The sequence below is a fragment of the Onychomys torridus genome, chromosome 19 (genome assembly GCF_903995425.1).
Source record: "Onychomys torridus chromosome 19, mOncTor1.1, whole genome shotgun sequence".
In the NCBI taxonomy this organism is placed as follows: Eukaryota; Metazoa; Chordata; class Mammalia; order Rodentia; family Cricetidae; genus Onychomys; species Onychomys torridus.
Genome location: NC_050461.1, coordinates 955,442 through 981,224, shown reverse-complemented (window position 1 = coordinate 981,224; position 25,783 = coordinate 955,442). Strand labels below are relative to the sequence as shown.

The 25,783-nt window shown below is 36.8% G+C and overlaps 1 protein-coding gene across 3 annotated transcripts in view; it reads left to right on the top strand.

The window, feature by feature from the left end:
- Positions 1 to 25,783, top strand: part of Ascc3 (activating signal cointegrator 1 complex subunit 3) — a 310,799-nt gene that overhangs the window by 123,189 nt on the left and 161,827 nt on the right. For all 3 annotated transcript variants that reach the window (XM_036168670.1, XM_036168671.1, XM_036168672.1), the window contains 2 exons: positions 1,944 to 2,015; positions 21,509 to 21,643. In XM_036168670.1, the coding sequence (XP_036024563.1) occupies positions 1,944 to 2,015; positions 21,509 to 21,643 (207 nt within the window). The remainder of the gene's footprint in view (positions 1 to 1,943; positions 2,016 to 21,508; positions 21,644 to 25,783) is intronic.

The window sequence follows — 25,783 nt, the reverse complement described above, 5'->3', positions numbered from 1 at the left end:
AAGCAGCCATTCTTGCCTCATATTGTAGGAATGTTGAAAGAATAATCAGTAAATGTTTTTTATAATACTTAATTCCGTGCATGTGAGTGCGCAAGCCTGAGGAGGCCAGGGTTGTTGGGTCATTCTAGATCTGGAGTTAAAGTGGTGCTGAGAATTAAACTTGGGTGCTCAACAAGAACAGTTAACCACTAAGAACCTTAACCACTAAGCAATCTTTCTAGCTCCAATTGAACAGATATTATTAGAACAAATAATGTGCAGCAGCAACGTGGCAGAAAGGTCAGGTATTAGGGCTGGACACATGGCTCAGTGGGTAAAGGGCTTGCTGCAAGCTAGGGTCTACACCCACATAAATGCCAGATGAGCCTGGTCTCGTGCCTTTAATCCAGTTACACAAGATGCAGAGACTGGTGATACCCCCAAACAAGCTGGCTAGCTAGAACAGACATATAAGAGACCCTGCCTCCATATATACAGTGGAGATACATATAATCAGGAAGATGCCTGGCATCATCCTCAGACTTTTACATGCACATACATACAAATATACACATGAATGAACATGCTAGCCTGCACACACACACACACACACACTTCATCTTTATACACATGCCAAAGATAATCTCAAGAAGCTACCTTCTAATAGTAGGGATCCTTTTTAGATTATTAGGAAAAAAAAAAAAGAATAGTTTGTTATGATAATAACTGTGACATGCATATTTGGCTTTCATCAATTACTTCAAATGATTTGGAGTACTATAGATACTTGCTATTTGTTTTCCCATCATTTCTTAAATATATAGTTTTATTAGTTCATTTCAAAATATCATTTAGATGAATGGAGACACATTTCAGATTTTTCTTGACTTGCAGCTTAACTTAGAGCAAATTGCAGTCACAGAGATTTTTAAAATATTTCAAATGCATGAAAGACATCTAAAATCTTATTTTCTTTCAATTACATCATTCATATTGGTAAATCATTTATAGTTAATTAAGTTCAAAGTGTTTTTCATAGCATTGTGCCAGCATTATACTCACAAAAACACATGTTGGATGAAGAACTGATATGATTATTTTGAATATTTAGAAGTTTGGCAATTAGAGGAATTTACATATCATAGTGTGAATAGTTCATTTGTTATAGTTACAGATTTTTGTATTATTAGAACTTATTAGTTTAATGTTAATTTGAAATACATAATTAGTTAGTGTGAAGATTTCACCAGGGTATTGTTGTTTTATAACCAGCTACTGAGAATTTCATTCAGAAACTCAAGATATGATCCAGTTGTTATTCTGGACTATCAGAAATGGTAAAATGGTATTTCCAATTTGGAATGAACCCAATCCAAAGTACACTGAAATTGTTGGGATTTAGCTTGGGGATAGAAGAGGTTAGATTTGTTTTCCAAGTTACTGATGGGACTGTTTACCCTGTGATAATTTTATCCTACTTAGCCACAGATTGTAGTCATAAGTTTTCCCATTTTTAATGTTTTATACCATTGAAGCAGTGGACTAATTTCTTTCCTTAGCATTTTCTTTGTCATACAACCTGTATTCTTTCAGTTTTTAGACATATGAAAGCTATGTTGTTCATGGAATGAGACAGGAAAAAAATAGCCTGAAGAATGAAGTTCTATAGGGGAAGCAGAGAACTTTAAAATCTATTCTAACATATCTATAGCTAGCTCGCATCACCCACAAAGATACTAACTTTCAAACCTCAGCATTCTTCATACTCTGAAACTATGGTTGTAGTACTTTATTTGTGTTTTTAATTTTATTTGGTTTGTTCTGTCTTACTTACATTTCATTTGTTGCTTCCGTGCTGTTATTAGTCTGAAAGATTTTTGTAATGTAATTGGCAAAGTTTCATTTGTAGTTTGAAAGTGTTTCATTGTCTCATTTAATAATTTTCATGTTTTAAAATCTTTAAGATGCAACAGTTGAATAACATGGATGAAGTGTGCTATGAAAGTGTTTGGAAACAAGTAAAGGCTGGACACCAGGTACTCTGATTTACAATGTTTCTAGAAAATGCTTCATGACCAACTGTACATTTTTCAGTCTTCACTTAAACGTTTTCCTGAATTCTGAGATTGATTTATTTAATAATTGTTTTAGTCTAATGGGTAACTGTATGAGTCATATAAATATTCTTAAGTGATATTGTTATACTAATATTGATAGGTCATGATATTTTGTTTGCTATTTTATTAAGTATTTAAAAAAAGTTTGGCCTTTACATTTCTGTTTTTTTTTAATCGTTTTAAAAAGCACAAACCTCTCAAAACTCAATTGAGTTTTTTTTTTTCCTCCTTTTTTTTATTATATTTGTGTTTTAATTTTACACATCAGCCATGGGTTTCCCTGTCGTCCCGCTCCTTCCCCCACCCCTTACCTCTCCCCCAGCCCCTCCCCTACATTCCCATGTCCTCCAGGGCCAAGACTCCCATGGGGATTCATTTCAACCTGGTGGATTCAGTACAGGCAGCTCCAGTCCTCTCCTTCCAGGCTGAACAAAGTGTCCCTGTGTAAGCCCAAGGTTCCAAACAGCCAGCTCATGCAGTAAGGACAGGTCCCGGTCCCACTGCGTGGGTGCCTCCCAAACAGTTGAAGCTATTCAATTGTCTCACTTATCCAGAGTGCCTGCTCCAGCTGGGCTCTCTACAGCCTTTGGTTCATAATTCATGTGCTTCCATTTATTTGGCTATTTGTCCCTGTGCTTTTCTAATCTGGGTCTCAACAATTCACACTCTTACAGTCCCTCCTCTTTCTTGACAATTGGACTCCTGGAGCTCCACCTGGGGCCTGGCTGAGGATCTCTGCATCCACTTCCATCAGTTATTGGATGAGAGTTCCAGCACAGCTGTTAGGGTGTTTGGCCATCTAATCACCAGAGTAGGTCAGATCAGGTTTTCTCTCGACCATTGCCTGCAGTCTACAGAGGATGTAGGATGTATCTTTGTGGATTTCTGGGGACCTCTCCAGCACTCTGCCTATTCCTGTTCTCATATGGTCATCATTTATCATGGTCTGTTATTCCTTGTTCTCCCTTTCTGTTCTTGATCCGGCTGGGATCTCCTGCTCCCCTAAGCTTTCTTTCCCTCAAACCTTGCCCTTCATTACTCCCACTGTCATCTAGGTTGTTCACATAGATCTCATTCATTTCTCTGTCACTGGGCGATCCCTGTGTCTTTCCTAGGGTCCCGTTTTCTAGGTAGCCTCCCTTGAGTTGTGTAGCAGTCTAGTCATCTTTGTTTTACATCTAGTATACTACTATGAATGAATACATACCATGTTTGTCCTTCTGAGTCTGGGTTTCCTCACTCAGGATGATTTTTTTCTAGATACATCCATTTGCCTACAAACCTAATGATGTCATTGTTTTTCTCTGCTGAGTAGTACTCCAAGCTTATGCTAGAGAGGATGTGGAGCAAGGGGAACTCTCCTCCACTGCAGGTGGGAATGCAAGCTTGTAAAGCCACTTTGGAAATCAGTATGGCGCTTCCATAGAAAATTGGGAATCCATCTCCCCCAAGACCCAGCTGTAGCACTCTTCGGCATATACCTATGGAATGCTCAATCATACCACAAGGGCATTTGCTCAGCTGTGTTCATATCAGCAGTGTTTGTAATAGCCAGAACCTGGAAACAACCTAGATGCCCTTCAACTGAAGAATGAGTAAAGAAAATGTGGTACATATACACAATGGAGTACTACTACTCAGCAGAGAAAAACAATGACATCGAGTTCATAGTTTTATATATTAAGGTTTTCCATGATGTTATTGTACTGTTTTCATGAAGTATATTTGAAATATATTTAGTAGATTTTTTATTATTTAATTTTGTTTAGAAGTTGAGCATTTGAGTCTACGGTATGGTTTGAGGTATTGAGATCTGTGGGGAGTCAGGCATGGAAAGAGAGAGTTAATCAGTTTTGTTTTTATTAATAACCCAATTGTCCCAAAATTCTTTAAAGAAAACGTGGAATGATATTATATAAAAATTAACTGTTACCTATTTTTGCTTTTGTTATTTGAGTAAGCTTTTATAGTTTTCCCTCCCCCTCTTCTGTCACATTCCCTGAGCCTTTGGTGTTGGAGTGTTTTGTAGATGTATCCATTGGGACTGAGCTCCAAACTCGGCATTTTGATTGGTTGTCGTTTTTCTCCAGTAGTCTTGGTCTATTGCAAAAAGAAAACACACTTTTGTGTACAAAAGAATCCTTTAACCCTAAGGCTTCTGTATATGAGAAAAGACAAACTAACCTGGGCCTGAGAACAGGAATAGATGCCACTCAGTGAACACCCTTGAAATATATTATCTTTTTTAAAGAAGACCTTTCAAAATTTGTTTTTCTGCTAATCTTAATAGAATGTTATTGGTTTTAAGAATGCTTGTTTGAGTATTTAATCTTAGTCTGTTTTATGGTCCTCATTCCTTGTTTATTTTTATTTATTGTCCTATTTTGCTTTTTATTGTTTTGAGACAAGGTCTCATGTAGCCAATGATACCCTTTCATTTCTGATCCTCCTTGCGTATATCTCACAAGTGCTGAATCACAGGCATGGTGTCACCATTCCTGGGGATCTAACCCAGGATCAAATGAGTGTTAGCCAAATCACTCCACAAACTGTACTGCATCCTCAGTTCTGTTTTTAACTATAAAGTTTTAATTTTATCAGAACAACTTTTAATTAGAAAATCAAGAATCCCTGATTACTTTAAAGTAATATTTTTCTAGCTCTTAATTAATACCTGAAAATGATAATATTGTCTTACATTTACTAAGTTCTCTCAGCATCTTCTGAGTTATGTACTGTTATGCATAGTTGACAGATATAAATGAAGTCCTGTTCAAAAAAAGTAATATATTGGTTGTGCTCTTATTTAATGTATTAGCTATTTTGTGTCTGCATCTATTTAGAGCTTTGCATTAGTAAAATTTTAGAGTTGGGTTTTTAATTGTGTTTGACTGTTCATCAAACATAAAAATACCTCCATCAATAGTTAGTAGATTCTGTGTTAAATAAAAAGGCTTAAAGATTTTTTAAAAAATAATAGAAGTAAAAATGTAAGCATATTAATGGGAAATATACAAGAAACATAAGCTAATGAGCAAGCCAGAGAGTGAGGAGTCTTCCAGTATGGTTTCTGCCTTAATTCCTGCTCTAACTTTCCTCAGTGATGGATTGTCACCTGGAAGCCGACGCCTTCCAGATAAACCATTCCCTCCCCAAGCTGCTTTTGTTTGCTTTTGTTGATAGTCTTTTATTAGAGCAACAGAGATAAAACTAGAACATCCTGTTACCCTAGAATTAAAGAAATTCAAATAATATTTCCTTTCTACCACAGGTAACACTTACTGGCCAGATAATTGATACAGTCACTCCTTGACATCTTTACATGCCTGGTTCTAGACACCTACCATAATAAATACTGGAATCAAGAGGTTTTCAAGACTTTCATTTAAAATAGCATGGTTATTTGCATATAATTTTTGGATACCTCATACTTAAATTTTCTCTAGATTTGTTACAGTATTTATTACATGATAAACTGTAAATAATTGTTCTATTATATTATTTTAAATAGTAAGGCTGAGATCGAAAGGCTTTTGAATTCACTGCAGATGGAAGGGTTTTGTTTTGTTTTTTTTTCAGGTGGGGTTGCATTTGTTACAAATATCTCCTACAAGCTATGTGTTAAATCTATGATACAGAACCCTTGGATAAGGAATTTACTGATCATTATGCAGTGAGGCTGATTGCATTTGCTACATTCTTATGCAATGCAGGCGTGATTCTCATTGGAACAGATCGTTTTATGGGGTTCAAAGAGTACAATGTTTGCACATTATTTTTTAGTGAGATGGATAAATACATATGCCCTTATATAAATATGCACATAAAACATACGCAGTTGTAAGTTCTAAGTGATCTAACGAATACTTTTATTGCTAATACTATTGCCATTTTAAGGCCATTGGCTATAAGCCATTCATTTTTCCAAGATTATGGCATTATCATGTTATTTATGATTCTTCAGATATATTTATTAATGCTAATTTACAATATGATCATATTCAATATTTAAAATATTTCTTTGAAAAATAGAATATAATCTCATACTAGGAAAAGTAACCTTTGTCTCTTATTGTTGGATAAAATTTCAAATAAATGTACATTGGAGGATTTTAGGACTTTTTTTTGCATAGTTCTCATGTAGTACTATAATGACTCTTTAAAAATCATGTTTTATAAAGCATAGATATGGGTTGGAGATCTGTAGTCAGTACAGATTAGATTTTACTACCAACTCTTTTCAGAGTAAATTCACTTACTGCTTTACTTCTCAAAGCAAAAGTTCCTGAGGGCATGCTCATATTCTAGTAAATTCACATGAACTATAATAATTATGGAGTCTAATTAGCAGTTAAAAACGTGGCTGGGATACCCAGGGAAGCCATCAGGTCACAGGCATTGATGATTCTAAGACACAGGAGCCTAGGAATTGAGGCTCACACTAAGGGAGAAGCTGGAGACGAGAATTACTTAGTTACCTTTGGTGTGCATGTCATGACAGCCATGACTGCCAGTTCTTCCTGAGTGTGTAAAATCAAAATTGACTTTCTGTACTTGTGTCTACTGAAAATGCTCTGTGATGATTATGTAAGTGAAGTTGCTGTTCGAGACCCAACAGACAAACTTTCTAATCAGAAAATGCAGGAAGATCTGTGCTGCTCCGAATAAGTAGAGTAGCCCAGCTCTGACCTGTCAGCAGCTGGCCTCCAGACGCAGGTGTAGGTTGTATGCTCACAATTCCTATGTTTACATGATTTGCATTAACACTTTTACTATGAGTTTCTTGAATTTTATTTTTAAAATTACATATTTTGTATATTTCTTCATTATAAAAGTGAAGTGATGTTGATTTCATAGTTTCTTTTCATAATTTTTAGTTTTTTACCATTTTACCCTCTTAATACAATGATAATTTGTATATTTCCAACAGTATTTTTCATATGTATGTGAGAGTGTGTATACATGTGTTAATGTGTGTCCACATGTATATATTTCCCACTAATTTTTTTCTTCACATGTGTGTGTGACAGAGTATATATATATACATACATACATGTGTGTATATGGGCATATATATACATGTGTTTATGGGCAGGAGCATATTCATGAGTGTGCACATGTGTGAAGCGTTTCAAGGTTGATGTTGAAAATTTTTATCAATCTTTCCTTAGTCTTTGAGGTGGGGTCTCTTAATCACCCAGAGTTCACAGATGAGGCTGTTCTTGCTAGCCACCTTGCTAAGTGGATCCTGTTCACCCTTCTGAGACTAGAATCACTGGAGGGCTACCACACTTAATTCAGTTTTTATGGGTTCTAGGGATCTGAGCTCTGATCCTCTTGCTTATCAAACAAGCCCTTTAATTATAAGCCATCTCCCCAGCTGCTACTAGTCTTTTATACCTTCACACTTGCAGTTTTAATTTTGATTATTAGCTATAATCAATTATTAAATTATAATTATAATGTTATATTATAATGTTATAGTTATATGTTATAATTATATTCACTCTTTTACTTAATGAATAATAAGGATTTCAAATGTATCTACATGGTTTTCACAACTTCATTGTCTGCAAGAGAGAGAAAAAGAGTATTTCAGTTCTAATTTTCAGATGTCATGTGAATCTGTTTAGACTTTTCATCTGACATGTCCTAGATACTTGCTTTGGATATAGGGAAAAATGAACCTCAGACATGTTCAGCAGCTTCCCACAGTCATATAGCTAGTTAAGGATAGCACTATGAGAGAAACTCAGGAGTTTCTGTTGATAACATTCTACATCATTTGTTATTCTGTCAGTTACCTATCTCATAGTAGTTGCATGAGTACAAAATTCAACTTCAGGATAAAAGAATTGATTGTGCTCAAAGGAATTCAGTGGATAATTTCATCAAAGGTATGGCTGTGGGATTGATTTGGTTCTTTCATGTTATTAACGAGGAATCACAGAATGGGGACTTTCTGACTTTCTCCTTTATCCCTTTTTATTCGGAGAATCTTAGCTCACTGGAGTGGATCCTCCTACACTTGGGATGGATCCTCTGATCCCAGTGTAAACATCTCTGCAGTCACACTTATAGATATTCCCAGATGTGTGCAGCCAGGTGATTCTAAATCCAGTCAATTTGACTGTGAAGATTAGTTTTCACAGCTATTAATTATAATTATAATAGAATTATTAATTCCTCCATTGCTAAGTGTAGTAAATGTTTTCAGCTTTCTATTACTAAAAATGATGCTTACTTTTTTAAATTAAATTGCTGTTTATTTGGTTGCTGCTTTTCTGCTTAAATTTTTACTTAGTTCATTCCTTAAAATGGAATCAGAACAAATCCCACATTTTGTCCTCTTGCTATACAGGAAGGACTCTTGTGTTTTCCAAGTAAATAGAAGCATTTTGTGGTCACAACAGACTTGAGAGCTTAAAAGATGCAGAAGCTTAAAACTAATGAGATTTCTTCTAAATGACGTTGGCAATATAGTTTGGTGTAAGGTTGTGACCCAATGTATGTTTGCCACCTCAATTTTTTTTCAATTTTATGACATACAAGAAAAAGTGTTGTTTTAATAGTGAATATTTTTTGTGGATTGGCAAATATTTTCTCCTCACTGTGATATTAGGCTTTGGTTTGGACATGCACTTACTTTCAATTAGAAAAATGTTTCTTCCCCACTTTTCTTATTTCAACCTGTGACCTCATGGTCCTTTGGTACACACACACACACACACACACACACACACACACACACACACAAAGAGGAGTTAAAATAATCACTGCTTATTCCCTACAGATTGGGTTCTGTTGGTCTGTATATTTACATTTTCAATGCATCTCATGGACTTAAGTTCCCTATAATTTTTCTTGATCTCTTTAATTTATTGTATTTTAATTGTTCAAAAATATGAAAGAACCATCAATAGAAATAACATTAAAATGTATGTTCTGCCTAAAAATCTTAAGTCTAAATATTGTTTTTAGGATGTTTCGTCAATGTTCTTTCAGATTTTTTGTTCTAGTATGATAAGTTCTATTTAGAAAGATTGGCTGTGAGAGACATGTCATCTTCATGAACTTTGTCATAGTGTAGTTTGACTGTGATGAATTTCTTTGTCTTCATAGACAGCATGTTCTTAGTGGTATGATGAAGATTGGAAATAGGAATGCTTTGGAACTTTCCCTGGTAGTTGACACTTGCCTTTAGTATTGGTAGTATTACAAAAGCCTTCATTTTGCAAAAATCTCCTGGGAGGATTGTAGGTTGTTACATTAAACCAGTCATAATACAGCTAATAGTTCTTTTGTAATATAACTACTCAAGAGTTCCATTCTTTTCACATCTTTGTGTTTCCTATAGTATGTGAATACCTATAGGGAAAGTGCCCAAAGCAAATCTATAACTGAATCCGTCTTTTAGAAGCATTTGTCCATTTCTTCTTGTGTTTGGAAATCAATCTGTGATGATTTAGCTTGAGACGTGGCAGCATTCTGCTGAATGCCACCAGCACCCATAATTGCACTGTATTTGGAGACCAACGTACCATGGGTTTTTATTTTGGAAGCTAGAGTTAGCAATTTCTACAAGTTCAGCAGTGCTTGACTAATTCCATTACAATGGTTGGTTTGTCATTTTAGTCTTTGATACTAAGACTTGTATAGGAATTTCTTTCCAGGATGCTTTTGTTCCTCAAAGTTTCTTATTTCCTTATTAAATCATCTTAAGAGGTACCCTAACTCTGCTGTAGTATTATATCTGGGCTTTCAGAAGGTCAGCAAAAAATCTCAATGCAGTAGAGCTGCAGAATTGTGTTTTTCAATCATGATTAAGGTTGAAGTTAGTTTCTCTGCTGTAACCAACTGTCTTTGTATGAAATTCTTAATGTTAATTTTAAATACATGAGTTTGTATCCATTTGAGAAAAGTGAAGAATGTGAAGTTCAACATTTTGCCTTATCTAAAAAGCAGATAGACCATTAAATCTTCATAGTATTCTACCCACTTCTGATTGAAAACTCTAACTCTGTGATTTCTTTTCTAAAAGCCTTTCTACCTAAGTATTTTATTGTGCATATAAGCATGATTAATTATAGACGTGTGGGTTTAATTATGGATCAATGCTTGTTAGCTAGATAGAAAGTAAGATTTCCGTCTGGAACTCTGACAGATCTAACTTCACATGAGCACGTTATCATTGAACAGCCAGCTACAGATTCTGTGGACATACCTTTCTTTGTTAGTAAGGAAACATCTAAATTTCAATCCTACTTTTCTCCTTTGTATATACCTTACCAGGTAGTATTCAGGAGTAATAATTATATAAAGCAATCTTTTCTCATCCAAGATAACGAAATGAAGTTTCCCAGGTGTATCTTATGTCTCCCTTATTTTCTAGTTTAAAACAGTAGCAACAAACAAACAGACAAAAACAAAAACAAAACAAAACAACCCTCCAGTGAATACACCTGGCTTTATTTGTTTCCTTTCTATGCAGTTGTCTGGTATCCTGAATTTCTACCTGGTTTGGTTTCTCGCTATACTTTGATTATTTTATTATTTATTATTAAAACAGTTATTTTTTCAGATTAGTATTAAAGAGATTGAAATGGAGTCAGTTTAACAAAAGATTGGTGATTCTTAGGCAATAAAGAAATTTTTCTGCTAAATAATTAACACATTTTTCTTTTAAATTTTTTTCCTGTTTGGAGTAAATTAGAATAGAGAAGTCCCATGTTCAGAAGCCATGCTGATACTCTCTATCCATGCTATTCTATGAGTTTCAGTACCCCAGTCATCTAAACATGTGCATTTATGTACTTAATAGACTTCATGTGTAGCTTTGCTTTAGAAGCATTGACAACGGTAGGAGGCAGTTGTGTTCTACTCAGGCATGTGTGCTGACAGATGGAGAAAACCTTTTCCTGTTGATTTTCAGCATTCCTACTCTGCAAGACTTCAAGCTCTTCTTGGCTACTGGGAAATTAAAAGTTGGCGATTCAGCCTTTAATTTTGATCCATCTGCTCAAACTAATGAGACATCTCATTTGTAAGCTTCTCTTTGTGTTACCAAATGCAAGTACAGCTTTATCATTCCTGTTAATAATTCCCCTCCTCCTGTGTAACTTACAGAATGGGAAAATAATTGATGCCTTAATTCTATTGAGATTTTCTTCTTACACAAACTTTGTTACACTGATAGTAAGACAAATTAGGAACTTTCTCCAATTATAACATATTTCAGTGAACTTTTCACATCAGACTTTAAAAAGAAAATCAGATCCTTATTTAGTAGCTTCTTATCCAAAAATCTGCCTCCCATTTGATGGGAGAAAAGATTTGGTTAAAGAGGACCCAAGAACTTTAGCTGTGTTAAAACTAAATGCCAATTTTTATTTATACTATATGTGTATCTTATCTTCTTTTCCTTATTGTTTACATGTGATTTAATTTCAAGTTTTGAAAACATCTCTTAAAATTGACTAGTAATTAGGTGAATTTTCTGTCCAAATGGAAGGATTTTGAGGGGTATTTGTATGTGTGTTCTTGACTGTATGCTTGTGACCATAAAAGTTGACATCAGGTGTCTTTCTCAATTGTTCTCTGCAATATTTTTTGAGACCTTGGAGTTACAGATGGCTAGTCTTCCTTTACTGCCTACCCCAAGCTGGGAATATAGGAGTATACAGCCATGCCTGACTTTTTACATGTGTTTCCTAGGTCAGAACTTAGGCTCTCCTCCTGCACAGCTACCTCCTGAGTCCTTGTTTCTTAACATTGCTTCTCAGGTTTATTCATATGCAATAAAAACAAATTCTATTGTATGAACTTTCATAATGGAAATTAGCAATGACTATTTTGCCTATGAAAGTTTTTTATTCTCTATATGCATGCATCTCTGATTCTTGGTAACATTATTGAAACTCTCAATACATCACCAAAATTAGTCTAAAAATTCTAGGATTCAAGTGATCCTATCCCAGCCTCATGAGAAGCTAAAAATACAGAAGTGTGCCACAATGCTTAGATGATTTTTTTTTAAAAAATCTTTTTGTTCTGGTCCTTATGATCAAGATTCATCTAAATTTTTTCCCTGTGTAATCTCTTCAGTCATTTTGTTTGTTTCTCCTTTAAGCCTTCTCCTTCTCTGTCTGCTTACTCACCAACCCTTTTTTGTGTTTGTTTGTTTGTTTGTTTTGCTTTTTTTTTTTTTCCCTGAGACAGGGTTTCTCTGTGTAATAGCTTTGACTGTCCTGGAACTCTGTAGATCAGGCTAGCCTGAAACCCATAGAGATCTGCCTGCCTATGCTTCCCAAGTACTAGGAGTTTGGCACTCCTAGACGCTTTTAATTCAGCAATTTTTTTAAAATTTGATTTTCTACTCCACGTGCTATCCACAGATCCCCCACCCCCCAGCCCTCTTTCCTAAGCCACCCCACATCCCCCAAATCGAGGTCTCCCATGGGGAGTCAGCAGAGCCCAGCACACTGAGCCTAGGCAGGTCTAAGCCCTTTCCCACTCCACCACAGGTACCAGATTCCAGAAGCCTGCCCATAGACCAGGGACAGATCTTGATCCCACTGCTTGGGTGCTCCCTAAACAGTTCGAGCCAAACAACCGTCTTCCTTATCCAGAGGGCCTAGTCCAGTCCCATGGGGGTTCCACAGCTATCAGACCACAGATCATGGGCTTCCACTAGTGTGGCTGGTTATCTCTGCACGTCCTCCCATCATGATTTCGACATCCCTCACCTGCAGTATCTCTCCTCTCTCTTATCAATTGATTTCCCAGAGTTCAGCCTGGTGCCTGGCTGTGGATCTCTGTATCTGCCTCCATCAGTCACTGGACAAAGGCTCTATGATGACAGTTGGGTTATTTGCTAGGCTGGTCACCAGAGTAGACTGGTCCAGACACCCTCTGGACTACTGCCAGCAGACCAAGGTGGGGTCAACCTTGTGGATTCCTGAGAGCCTCTACAGCACCCTACCTCTTCCTATTCCCATGATGTCCTCATCTATCATGGTATCTTCCTCCCTGCCCTCCCACTCTGTCCCTGTTCCAGCTTGACCCTCCCATTTCCCTATGTTCTCATCCCCCACTCCTCACCCTCTGCTACCCCCCCAAACCCCTCCACCCTCACCCCGCACAACCAGCCCCACTCATGTAGATCTCATCTACTTTTCCCTCACAGGGTCATCCATGTGTCCCTCCTAGGGTCTTTCCCCATTAGCTAGCCTCTCTGGAGTTGTGGGTTGCAGTCTGGCCATCCCTTCCCTCCCATTTAGTATCCACTTATGAGTGAGTACATACTATGTTTGTCCTTCTGAGTCTGGGTTACTTCACTCAAGATGATATTTTCTAGATCCATCTATTTGCCTGCAAATTTCATGATATCATTGATTTTTACTGTTGAGTTGTACTCCACTGTGTATATGTGCCATATTTTCTTTATCCATTCTTCAGTTGAGGGGCATCTAGATTGTTTCCAGGTTCTTGCTATTACGAATAATTCAGCAATTTTTCTTAAACTTTCATCCAATCTCAGTTATGGGCATTATAAAAGTAACTCAATGCATTTATGTTTTCTACACAGACCTCTTTTCTGAGTTCTAGAGTCATGTGACCAGATGTTGCCTCTCCCGCTGGATATCTCAGTGGAATTCATCTGTACCAAATTTATAATCTTCCTAATTCTACCTAGTTCTTAAACAGCATATATATATATATATATATATATATATATATATGTATATATATATATATATATATACACACTACTATAAGCATTGTTCACTATATTACCATTGAAATCTCTGAATAAAATTATACAATGTTAGCATTATGGCTAAGTATAAAATCTTGTGTCCCGGTGACATAATTACCATTTTTTCTCAAAATTCAAAATAAAAAGTAGCTAAATATTTGAACATAATTAACTATTGTGGGTTTCTTTGTCTTTACCTAGAGTTTTGACCCTTTATAATCACAGTGTCATTTTGAGTAAAAACGGATGGGAAAAAATACACCTAATTTTGTTGGGAGAATAACATAACCCTACATCTATTTCCAATTTTCTTGATATGATGGATAAATGTATTAGTCAGCTGGCTAGGGTTCTTTTGTTCCACAAAGAAAGAAAGTTTAAGAAATCAAAAAAGAAGTGTTTCCAGGGCTAGCCATTTGACAGGTGTTGGTATTTTTGTGTTGACAGCAGCAAGAGCGACATTGGGAATTCGGGAGCTGTAGCCGTGATACTGTCTAGTGCTGTAATCCTCCTGAGGTGTCCAGTGCTGGGACCCTTGCTTTTTAAGTGTTGAAATTTGCCTTAATTACTTTCTATTGGTATGACAAAACACCATGACCAAGGCAACTTATAAAAAATGATTTGAGTTTATGGTTCCAGAGGGATAAAAGTCCATCATGGTGGGAAAGTGTGGTAGCAAGCTGCAGCAGGCCAGAGCAGGATGCTGAGGACTTGTACCTTGAACTATAAACAGGAATCTAAGAAAGCAAACTGGGAATGGCTGGAACATTGAAAACAGAAAGTTCTCGACCCCAGAACTACTACTCTCTCCATCAAGGCCACATCTCTTAAGCCTCCTCAAACAGCACCACCAGCCGGGCATCAAGTATCTGAATGCCAGAGCTTATGGGAGACATTCTCATATAAACTTCCACATAGCTCTTGTGTAGCCCAAGCAAGTCAGCAATTTTCAGCCAATGGTGGCTGATGTTAAAGTTCAATACTGTGAGTCCTCAGTCCTTTGATGGCCAATATTAAGCCCCTTTGCAGGCCTCAGAAAGCAGCTCTTGACCCTGGCTTTGAGACGGTTAGCCTTAAATACTTGGCTTCTCACTGGAACAGCAGCAGGCAAGGCCTGCCATTTATTTTCCCTGGGTCTTTATAGGCTTTTATCCTTTCACTCTCAGCTCTTGGTCTCTCTACTTCTGTTACCTCTTTTCTGTTGTTCAGCTGCTTCACTTCCAGCTGACATGCAGCCAGCCAACCTTACTACTTTGTACCAAGATCTTCTCACTTCCATGATCACTCTTCCTACTGCTCTGCTGAATCTGCCATTGCTTTTCGTCTGCCAACTTTGTTCCTTTTGCCTTTGTGTTACCAACTCAACCTACACTACTGAAAGTAGATGAAGAAAAAGCCTATGGAAAGAAGCCTGCCAATTTGTGTTTAGGGAACCCCTTCTTTGCCTATCAGTATTGGTGTTTTACCTGTTTTTCTCCCTCAGTTTCATAGTTTTGAGTCCTATGTTGAGATCCATCTTATATATCATCCATTTTGAATAGATTTTTGTACAGATGATATATATTGGGCTAGTTTCAGTTTCAACCTGCCACTTGTTAATTAAAGTGCTTCTTTTCTGGTGTATGTTTCCTACAGTGTTATCAACGTTTAGGTGGCTGTAACTGGCAATTTAGTTCTGGATCTTCTATAATGTTCCATTGGTGTACATGTGTGTGTTCTTCTGGATAATATGATCATCTATTGTGATTCTGCTAGCACTGTTCTTTCTACTAAGGATTCTTTTATATCCTGGGATCTTTTCTGTTTCCATGTGAACTTTAGGGTGGTTTTTGTTTTTGTTTCTAACTGTGGGAGAATGTCATTAGGATTGTGATAAGGATTGCAATGGCTTGCAGAGCACCTTTGGCATTACAGCATTGCTCACAGTGTTAATTCTGTCTTTCCATGAGCATGGGGGTCTTTCTATCTTCTGATGTTTTCTTTAGTGTGTGAAAGTTTTCACTGTCTAGACTTTCTAATTCCTTAGTTCTGTTTATTGCTTAAATATTTATTCTCTTTTCTTATGGATATACTACATGGGACTTTTCTCCCTAATTCCTTTCTTAGAAAATATAATTTTTGGTATATTGAAAAACTGCTGATGTCATATTTTTGCATGTGGCCTTTGTTTTTCTTAGTACTGTTTATGAAGAGACTGTTGTTCATTCCTCTTGAAAACATTCAAATAACAACAGTTGCCCACCATCTTGATCAGAAGTACTGTTTCTGTGCATTGATCTTTCATTAGAGTCAATATGGTAATGCAACACAGTCAAGCTATGTGTATTAATCAGGGTTCTCTGTAGTCACAGAACTTATAGATTGAATATGTGTCTCTCTATCTCTCTGTCTTTTTCTCTGTGTGTGTATGTGTCTTTTTATATATGGAAATTTATTTTAATGACTTGCAGGCTTCAGTCCAATAATGGCTAATTGTGAATGGAAAGGCCAAGAATCAAGCAACTGCTCAGTCCCATGAGACTAGGTCTTCTGTATATGTTGGAATCCCAAAGAAGTAGGCAAAAATGCCAGTGAAGGAATGGATATGCTCACAAGGCAAGGGCAAGCAGGCCAAGAAGAAGGAACCCTTCCTTCTTTTATTGTTCTTATAGAGGCTTCCATCAGTAGGTGTGGCCCAGATTAAAGATGTGTCTTCTTGCCTCGCGATCCACGTACAAGTGTGCCTTCCATTTTTGGATTATAGTTCATTTCAGATACAGTCAAGTTGGCAACCAAGAGTAGCCATCGCATTATGAATGGGCCAATGTTTCACCCATATAGAAAATTAGCAGAGGAAATTGAGCTTTAGTAGTGCATGCCAGTCTTCCATGGCTGGTGGATCCATCATTGTAGATGATGTTTGGCATTTAGTCTTTATCCATCTCTTTTTTGATGCAGGAAAGAATAAAGTAGTAGATTTGGCTAGGTTTCATGACATACATGATAAAACATAACATGGCAGTTCACATTGGGCTAGAAAAGAGGAAGAGATTACCACACAAAATAAAAATCCCAGCATATGCTGTATGGACTCATTTGGGGTAGAAAATACAACATATGGAAAGCCCATTCTTTTGTTGCTAACTGAAGGCCAAAACACTGTTTATGCAAAGTTGCCTTTCTCAAGAGTATGATTGATAATCTGTCAAAAAAATAAAAATCAGGGAGTGTGAGGAATGGCTCAATGGTTAAAGTGCTTACTGCATAAGCGCAGGCACCTGAGTTTGGATCTCCCGAACGCATCTAAAAAGCTACAGAAAGCAGCACTGTGTGTAACACCAGCACTTGTGGAATGGGAGTGCAGAGACAGGCAGACCAGCTGGAACAGTGATCAGCAGTTCAGTGACAGACCCTATCTCTTAAATTATTATTATTATTATTATTATTATTATTATTATTATGGAAAACAACTGAGGCAGACATCAAATGTTGACCTTTGGCCTCTGCTCATGGATACACAGGCACACATATACACACATAAATGTATACATACATAAATGTATACACAAAATAGATGTGAGAGTTTACTCTGTTGGCTTTTATTCCATCTTAGTGATCTATATTTTTATATTTATGCCAGTAGCCATAAGATTTCTATTACTATGTAGTAAATTTCAAGATCAAGAAAGAGGACACCCCCACACTTCAGATTTGTTGTTTGTTTTTATGTTTTGTTAATTTTAAAATGAAATTACATGTGAATTTAGAGTGAGTTTTTCTTTTTTACAGAACAGAACAAAAATGCTATTGGGATTTTAGTAGGAATTACATTGATTTTATAGTTTGCTTTGGGTAGTATTGTTACCTTAAAATTTTTGTCTAAAAAAAAAAAAAAATCTGTGGACATGAGATGTCTCTAAGTATTTTTCAGTTTTAGCAAGTTTTTGTTGTTGTTTCTTATCGTTTTCATTGTGCAAAATTTTCCTTTGCCAAACTGTTTCTTCCTAGAAATTTTATTATTTTGGGTGTGATGGAATTAATTGCTTAATTTCTGCCTGTGTTGTTCATTTTGTAGAAATATAAGTAATTTTATCTGTTGATTATGTATGTATATGTATATCACAATGTTGTTAATAAAACTGTTAGTTTTCCTGAGGGGAAAATAACATTTATATACTTTTCTTGCATTATGCCTTCAACTAAAATATCCAGATAATGTGGCAAATTCATTTAATGGAAGTATACATCCCCCCCCCCCCCCCCCAATCTCAGAGGAAAATCTTCAGCCTTTCAGAATGGTTATGTATTTTTTATGTGTTGTTTTTACTGTGTTTTGCCAAGTTAGGGAAATTCTTCATGAAAGAATGTTGGGTTTTATCAGGTGCCTTATTTTTATTCATTTGTTTGTTTGCTTGTTTAAAGTAATACCAACCTAGATAATCTTGTGGTTTTGTTCCTTCTGTTAATGTTGTATATTGCATTGGTAGGCTTTCGTATGTTGGTCACCCTTACATTTTGATACAAATTCTACTTGGTCAAGATAAACCTAATGTTTCTGAATTTAGCATGTTGGTAAACTGTGGAGGTAATTTTTTGCTTTTATTAATAATAGACAATAATAATGTGTATGAAAGAGCATTGTTCCAGTCCAGGATTATATATTGTATTTGTACAGTCACTTTCATTTTTTTTTAAATTTAGAACAATTCTTCAACATTATTTTGGTTTTTTATTTGATGTGTGTGTGTGTGTGTGTGTGTGTTGCCATTCTCTAGGTGTGTGATTGAAAATAGCCTTTATAGGCTCATAAATTTGATTACCTGGTTCCCATTTAGTGGAACTGCTTGGGAAAGGTAGGGGGTGTGGCCTTATTGGAGGAGATGTGTCATGAGTGTGGGCTTTAATACTTCAGAAGCCTCCTGCCATCGCAGTGCACTCTCTGCTTCCTGTTTGTGGATCAAGATGTGCGTTCTCCGTTGCTACTCCATTGCCGTGCCTGCTGTCATGCTCCCTGCCATGGTGGTAATGGACTCCTATCCCTGTCCCTCTGAAACTGTAAGCCCAAATAAACCCTTTCCTCTGTAAGTTGCCTTTGTCATGGTGCTTTATCACAAAAATTCAAAAATAACTAATACACAATATCACCCACCTTGTTTGGAGACAGACACTAGCCTGGATGACCATTGAGGCCTAGAGCTTAATGTAACTGTGATCTCCTTGTTTACTTGGGCTCTGAGCAAATCTAACTAAAAAACTTGTGGTTTTTTTCTTACATAATATTTTATAGGATCACTTAACATGGGTTTATCTGACCTTTCACATGATTAAATTCATATTTTGCATTTTTAGAAAATATCATAGAATTGATGTTTGGTTTAGCTTAGTTTCTCATGTTGGAAGCATATGTTATAAGAATTTTCCAATATTGCTGCTGATTGCTTTTATTGAATGGTTTATTAAGTTGTTTCTTTGTAAAGTTACCATTTTATCCTTTGCGACCAGGAAGTGAGCATATATTAATACTTTGTGACTTAGCACAAAAGGTGCCCCAGTTATATTTCCAACAACTGCCTTTAGGACTTTTCCTTACTTGTCACTCCTCTAATTCTAATGTCTATGAGAGAAAGCTTCTTTCTGCCAGTTTCTCAAATTGGTGGAATCAGGGTCTTACGTTTTTTAATTTTTCATTCATTCATTCATTCATTCATTCATTCATTCATTTATCTATTATTTATCTATTTTGTTTTTTCGAGACCGGGTTTCTCCGTGTAGTTTTGATGCCTGCTCTGGATCTCACTCAGTAGACCAGGCTGGCCTCAAACTCACAGAGATTCATCTGGCTCTGCCTCTCAAGTGCTGGCATTAAAGACATGCACCACTGCTGCTGCCTGGTCCTTACTTTGTTTTAAAACAAAGTGTTTAAACCATTTTTAAACTTGTCTTAGTTAGGGTTATTACTGCTATAATAAAACACCATGACAAAAAGCACCTTGGAGAAAAATGGGTTTATTCGGCATATGCTTCCATATCACTAGTCACTGAAGGACAGGAACTCAAACAGCACGAGCAGATGCAGAGGCCATGAAGGGGTGCTGCGTACTGGCTCCCCATGGCTTGCTCAGCCTGCTTTCTTATAGAACCCAAGAACACCAGCCCAGGACAGTCCTACCCACAATGGTCTGCCCCCTTCCACATCAATCACTAATTAAGAAAATGTCCTACAGGTTTATCTGCAGGCCAAACTTATGGAAGCATTTTCTCAGTTGAGGCTCATTTCTCTAGGATGACTCTAGCTTCTGTCAAGTTGACATAATGCTAGCCAGGACAAAACTAGTGACCATATTTTGCTAATAGGAGCCACTTCAGGCTAACTTATCTGTCCTTTTGACATGTCCACATAAATTTTTCATCCTTCACATCTTTTCTTGGCACAATAGGATCATCTAGGCTAGCTCATCTTCTGCTTTTTATATAAGTTGAAATGCTGGTTTTCTTTTCTTTGCACTCACTGGGAAATATTTTTCTTCCCCCTCTAAATTGTACATTGAACTTTTCTTTTTATGTACCATGAAAGACTATTAGTTATTAAATTATTTCTATCATTTCAATTTTGCGAATGATCGATCGATACGAGATTTTTCTCCAGTGTCAATATTCACCACCACTACCACCACATACAGTCTCTTAGTTTCCTGCTACTCTTCTATTTCCATTATGAAAGCATTCAAGGTAATCAAATATGAAAGAGAAAGTGTTTATTTTTGGTTTGTGATTTTAGTATATATTGGTAGGCAAGGTTATTTCTGTGGTTTTGGTCGATGTTTGGTAGGAATGGTTATTCCTGATGCTGTGGGAAGGTAGAAGAATGTCTTGGTGAGAAGTGGATGGTAAATCCAAAGTGCTCACCTCATGTTGGCTGGGAAGCAAGAAGAAAAGAGACAGGACCAAAGTCAGTTTTAGGGTATGGTCTGTGACAATCCATTGACACCTGTCACAGTGGCAGTCACCATGCAGTCGTACCAAGCTGCAGACAGATCCTTTAACTCTTAGGGCTTTGGGGAATGTTTAGATAAAGCTATGGCACTCCTACTCCAGGACCCAAGGCCCTCATCCACATTCCCATGCAAAATGTTTCTGTCTGTAATAATCTGAAAGGTTTAGCCATTCAAGCATTGCCCAGACGTCTATCTCCAAATTATCCTACTTCCAAGCAAAACTCAGCCATGCATACTTGTAAAAGTAAAAAAAGTTATAACTCCAGAATATAGTCATACACATTCCTATATGAAAAACTAAGAATGGAAAAATAGAGGGATGAAACTATGATACAAAGCGTATCAGTTTTTCATATAGACAGATGATTTTTCTCAATTTTGTATGATGTGTATAAAAGCATGAATTATATTTTCAAGAGAGAAATGTACAAACTATGTTCTAAGTTTCATAAATACACTATTAGCGTGTAAATCAGTTCTTGGTTCTACAATGAATAAATCCTGTTGTTAAATTTTACTTTGCTTTAACCCTGTATTTTTTTTAAATGTTGGCTAATTCAGAAATTGTAGATTCTCTTTTGAAATGTTATTAATCATTTCTATATGATGATTTCTAGGCTAGTATTAGGTTTTAGTGTAAAGAATTGAAATGTTAAGTAACCTGTTTTCCATCATTTTAGGTTATGGTATTTGTACATGCTCGCAATGCCACTGTAAGGACAGCCATGTCTCTAATAGAAAGAGCAAAAAATAGTGGGCAGATTTCTTACTTTCTGCCTACCCAAGGACCAGAGTATGGACATGCATTAAAGCAGGTGAGTACCGGTGACCTGAACACAGGAACCAATGCACATGATGTGCCTGCTACACAGGTCTTGATGGATGGTCTTCAGTTGTAGATTCTAAGAAGTTCATTTTACATATTTACTAACTTTTGTGACTTAATCTTTTTAAATATTTTATAAGTTAACATATAAAGTAAAGGGTTTCACTGGAATATTTTCATACATGTTCTTTGTTCTTATTCATCCCCTTCAACTAAAGATTTGCTTTTTAAGACAGGGTCTCACTTACTGATGTTCTAAAAGGTCTGAATGAATAATAAAGCCACTTATCATTTCCATTCACGAATGTAATGATTTAATTCAGGGAGAAAAATCCCTCATAAGTGTACCCATCAGCCTGGGTTTTAATTAATTCCAGATATAGTCATGTTGACGACTAAGCCATTACACTTAGTGAACATTTATCACATATGTAGTGGGTAGCCATTCCAGCTTTGATCTGGAGGTTCCAACCCCCTTTGAGGCTTCGGTAACTGTCATGCCTACAAGGCGGGGCAAAGGGAGGACCCTGAAAGTAGACTGAGCAGAGTTCTCCAGAGAACACCACCGGATTTCACCACACCTTTCCCAGACCCTGTAAACTTTCCCTTCACTTCTAAGTTACCCCACAAAATAAACCTCCCTTTTAACTACTTGGAGTGGCCTTAATAATTTCACCAATACACATGTATTGCCTTAGTGAACATATTTCACATATACTTCCTTAGGCATTTTTCACATGTACTGTCTTGGTGAACATACTATTTCACAAGTACTGCCTTAGTCAAGGATAAATGTCATCATGGCCACACTGTGGACTTCACCATTGTCTTTTAAAGTTTTAAATTCTAACTCCAATCACCTAATGCCATTTGTTTTGAACATCAGATCATCATCTTTTCAGATTTGAGCCACACAAGTTACTCATTTTTATCTCTTTATAAAATATTCTGTTATATAGCATCTATTTGGTAGTTTGTATTTTTTGAGTTATTTATCAATCATGAATTTGTAAGAATCCTTGAAAAGTCAACATAAGTCTTGTTTTACTTCTATGGAAATAAAAATCAACTCTCTGGTGTTTAAAAGCCAACCCTTGATCCACCCAGTAGACTTCTGGTTATTTCCCACCTCTCAGTCCTCACAATTTCTTCTCTTGTAGATAACTCACACTCACTATTTAATAGTTATAATATTGTTCAGCATTTATGAATTGCTTCCTAGTGCCAGGCATTCTTTTATTGTTTTTTAATTTATCCAGTCCTCATGCCATAGTGATGTAGTCCATCCTTTGAAATGGCATGTGTGTAAGAAATTCTGATACACTTTCAGATATTCTTATAGCATGTAGTTACACTTATTCACAAATGCCTATTCTGAAAAAAAAAAAAAAAAAGCAACACTGAGAAATTGAAATTTCAATGCCGGTGAATAGATACAGGTCAGTAGATGTACAAATACCTAGTCATTTTTTATTATACTTTTAGATATTTTTGTGATGCTTAATATTTTTATCCTAACCCAGTTATTATTTGTTTTCTTTTTTTTTTTTTGCAAGAATGAATGCTTGTATTTTTTTTTTTCATGGAACATTGTCTTGTGTACCTCTCTGTTCCTAGACCTTCATGTATTTGTCCAATAGCAAGTACCTCCAAATTACTTTTTTTATAATTTTAGTCCTAAAAGAAAGGTAATATGATAAATATTTTCACTTTAATTTTTTCATTTGACTGATACCATTATACTGAATTTTAGAGACTTATTGGTGTAATTATTAAGGCCACTCCACATAGTTAAAAGGGAGGTTTATTTTGTGGGGTAACTTACAAATAAAGGGATAAGTTGTAGGGTCTGGGAAAGGTATGGCGCAGTCCAGCGTTGTTCTCTGGAGAACTCTTCTTGGTCCACCTCCAGCGTCCAGGGTCCCAGAACCAAGAGAGCCCTCTCCTCTCTATCCTGGGTCTTCTGCTTCCTCCCTCAGCCCCGCCTTGTGGGCGTGACCATTACTAAAGCCTCAGTGGGGGTTGGAACTTCCAGGCCAAGGCTGGGATGGCTTGCCACTACAGAGACTTATCCCCTGAAGCTGGGAGCATACTTTGCCTGTGACTCATATGTTCTCCCATTTTTCCCCTCCTTTCTCTTGCTCCCTCTCTGACTGGTCCCACTCCCCTTACATCTCTCCTTTGCCACAATGATTCCTTAACCCTTAGGTTTCTTGCAGTTCATTACTTATCTAGAAAGACCTTTAAAAGCACTTTTAAGAAATTATTTTCGAAACTGGGCATAGTGGCACACACCTTTAATCCCAGCACTCAGGAGGCAGAGGCCGGTGGACTCTTATGAGTTTGAGGACATCATGATCTACATAGTGAATTCCAGGACAGCCCATACTATATACACAGATATTGTCTCAAAAACAAACAAACAAAAAAAGTAATTTAGTTTATATGTATAGACTTTTTTCCTGCATGTGTATCTATGTACCACATTCATGGAGTCAGGGAAGAGCATCTCAAGTAGACATAATCATCTACATTGTGCTATCAGATCAGGTAATGAGGACTACAATATGTAGCAAGGCAGAAGATGTTTGTAAATTTATTTAAAAGCCTTATTGGTTGCATTTGGTGAAACAAAACTAGATTTAGTTGCCTGGTGAGTGTAGAAATAAAGCATTCATGTATAGCAATTGATTTTGATGTCTTTTTTTTTTTTAACAAAATGAAATGGATAGTGTGTAGAAAATAGGAACTAATTTCTAAAAAACTAATATCCGAAAAATTTATTTTCAAGGCAAAAGTGATGTGCCACTGTCCTGTGGTAACTCTTCAGGAGAGGCTGAGCAGATTCTGAATTTGGTTAATTATGCATGTGGGAAAGAGAAGAGAGCATGAATGCAATAAATATCTAGACAAGTCAAAAGGCAGTAGGATCCAAAGGATAAGTGGGATTTCCTTCAGCACAAAGAAGGGCACTTGTGTTAGAATAAAGGGGAAGTTGAAAAAAATAATATTATGAAGCAAATGAGTTTCTTGTATTTACATTATATATCTTGGGAAAATTCCTGTCCAATAAATATATTCATCATGTAGTAAATTCATTTAAAAGTTTGGTGAATCATCCCGTATTACCATCTAGAGAATATGTTCCTCAACCAGCTATTTCCATTTACATAACCTTGCTAGCATAGACAGTGTCAAGCTTTCAGGTTAATAATAAATTAACACAGAAAATGTATGATTATTATTTTTTACATTTTTTTTCTAGCATGGAGGCCCAAGAATAATTTGCTAGAGTCTGCTCTCCTTCCACAATGTGGGTCCCAGAGATGAACCTCAAGTCATCAGGCTTGTTGGAGAGAGCCTTTACCTTCTGAGTTATCTTGCCAGCCATTCTTTTTACATTTCTTCTTCTTTTTTTTTAAATTCTCCTCTCATATATTACATCCTGACCGCAGTTTTCCCTCCCTTCCCCCTCTCCGCCCTTTCCTCCCACCCTTCTCCCTTCTCCCCTAGGTCTATCCCCCCCATTTCCCCTCAGAAAAGAGAAGGCCTCCCTGGGACATCAACCAAGCATTGCATAACATACTACAGTAAGTCCAAGCACATATCATCACATGAAGGCTAGACAAGGCAACCCAGTAAGAAGAAAAGGATCCCATAAGTAGGCGAAATAGTCAGCCACTGACCACCCCTGCTCTCACTTTTAGGTATCCCTCAAGAACACCAGGGGCCGAGGTCAGACCCCTGCAGGCTCCCTGATCTCTGTGAGTCCCCATGCATCCCAGTCACTTGATTCTGTTGGTCTTGTTCTCCTGGTGCTCCAATCTGTCTGGTTTCTTCAACAGAAACCAACCCCAGCCCCACACCAGACTCTGAGCTCTGCTTAATGTTTGGCTGTGAGACTGCATCAGCTTCCATTGGTTGCTGCATGAAGTCTTTGGTCTCTTTGAAGAGGATTTTATTAGGTTCCAGTCCCGGACACTAGGTAGGACAAGCCGTAGGTCAAAGTTTTTGAGGCTGAGCTGGTGTCCCATCCTTGAGGCTTTGCCTGGTTACAGAAGATGGCTGGTTCAGGCTCCATGTACCCCCATTACAAGGAGTCTTTACTAGGGTTACTCTTGTAAATTCC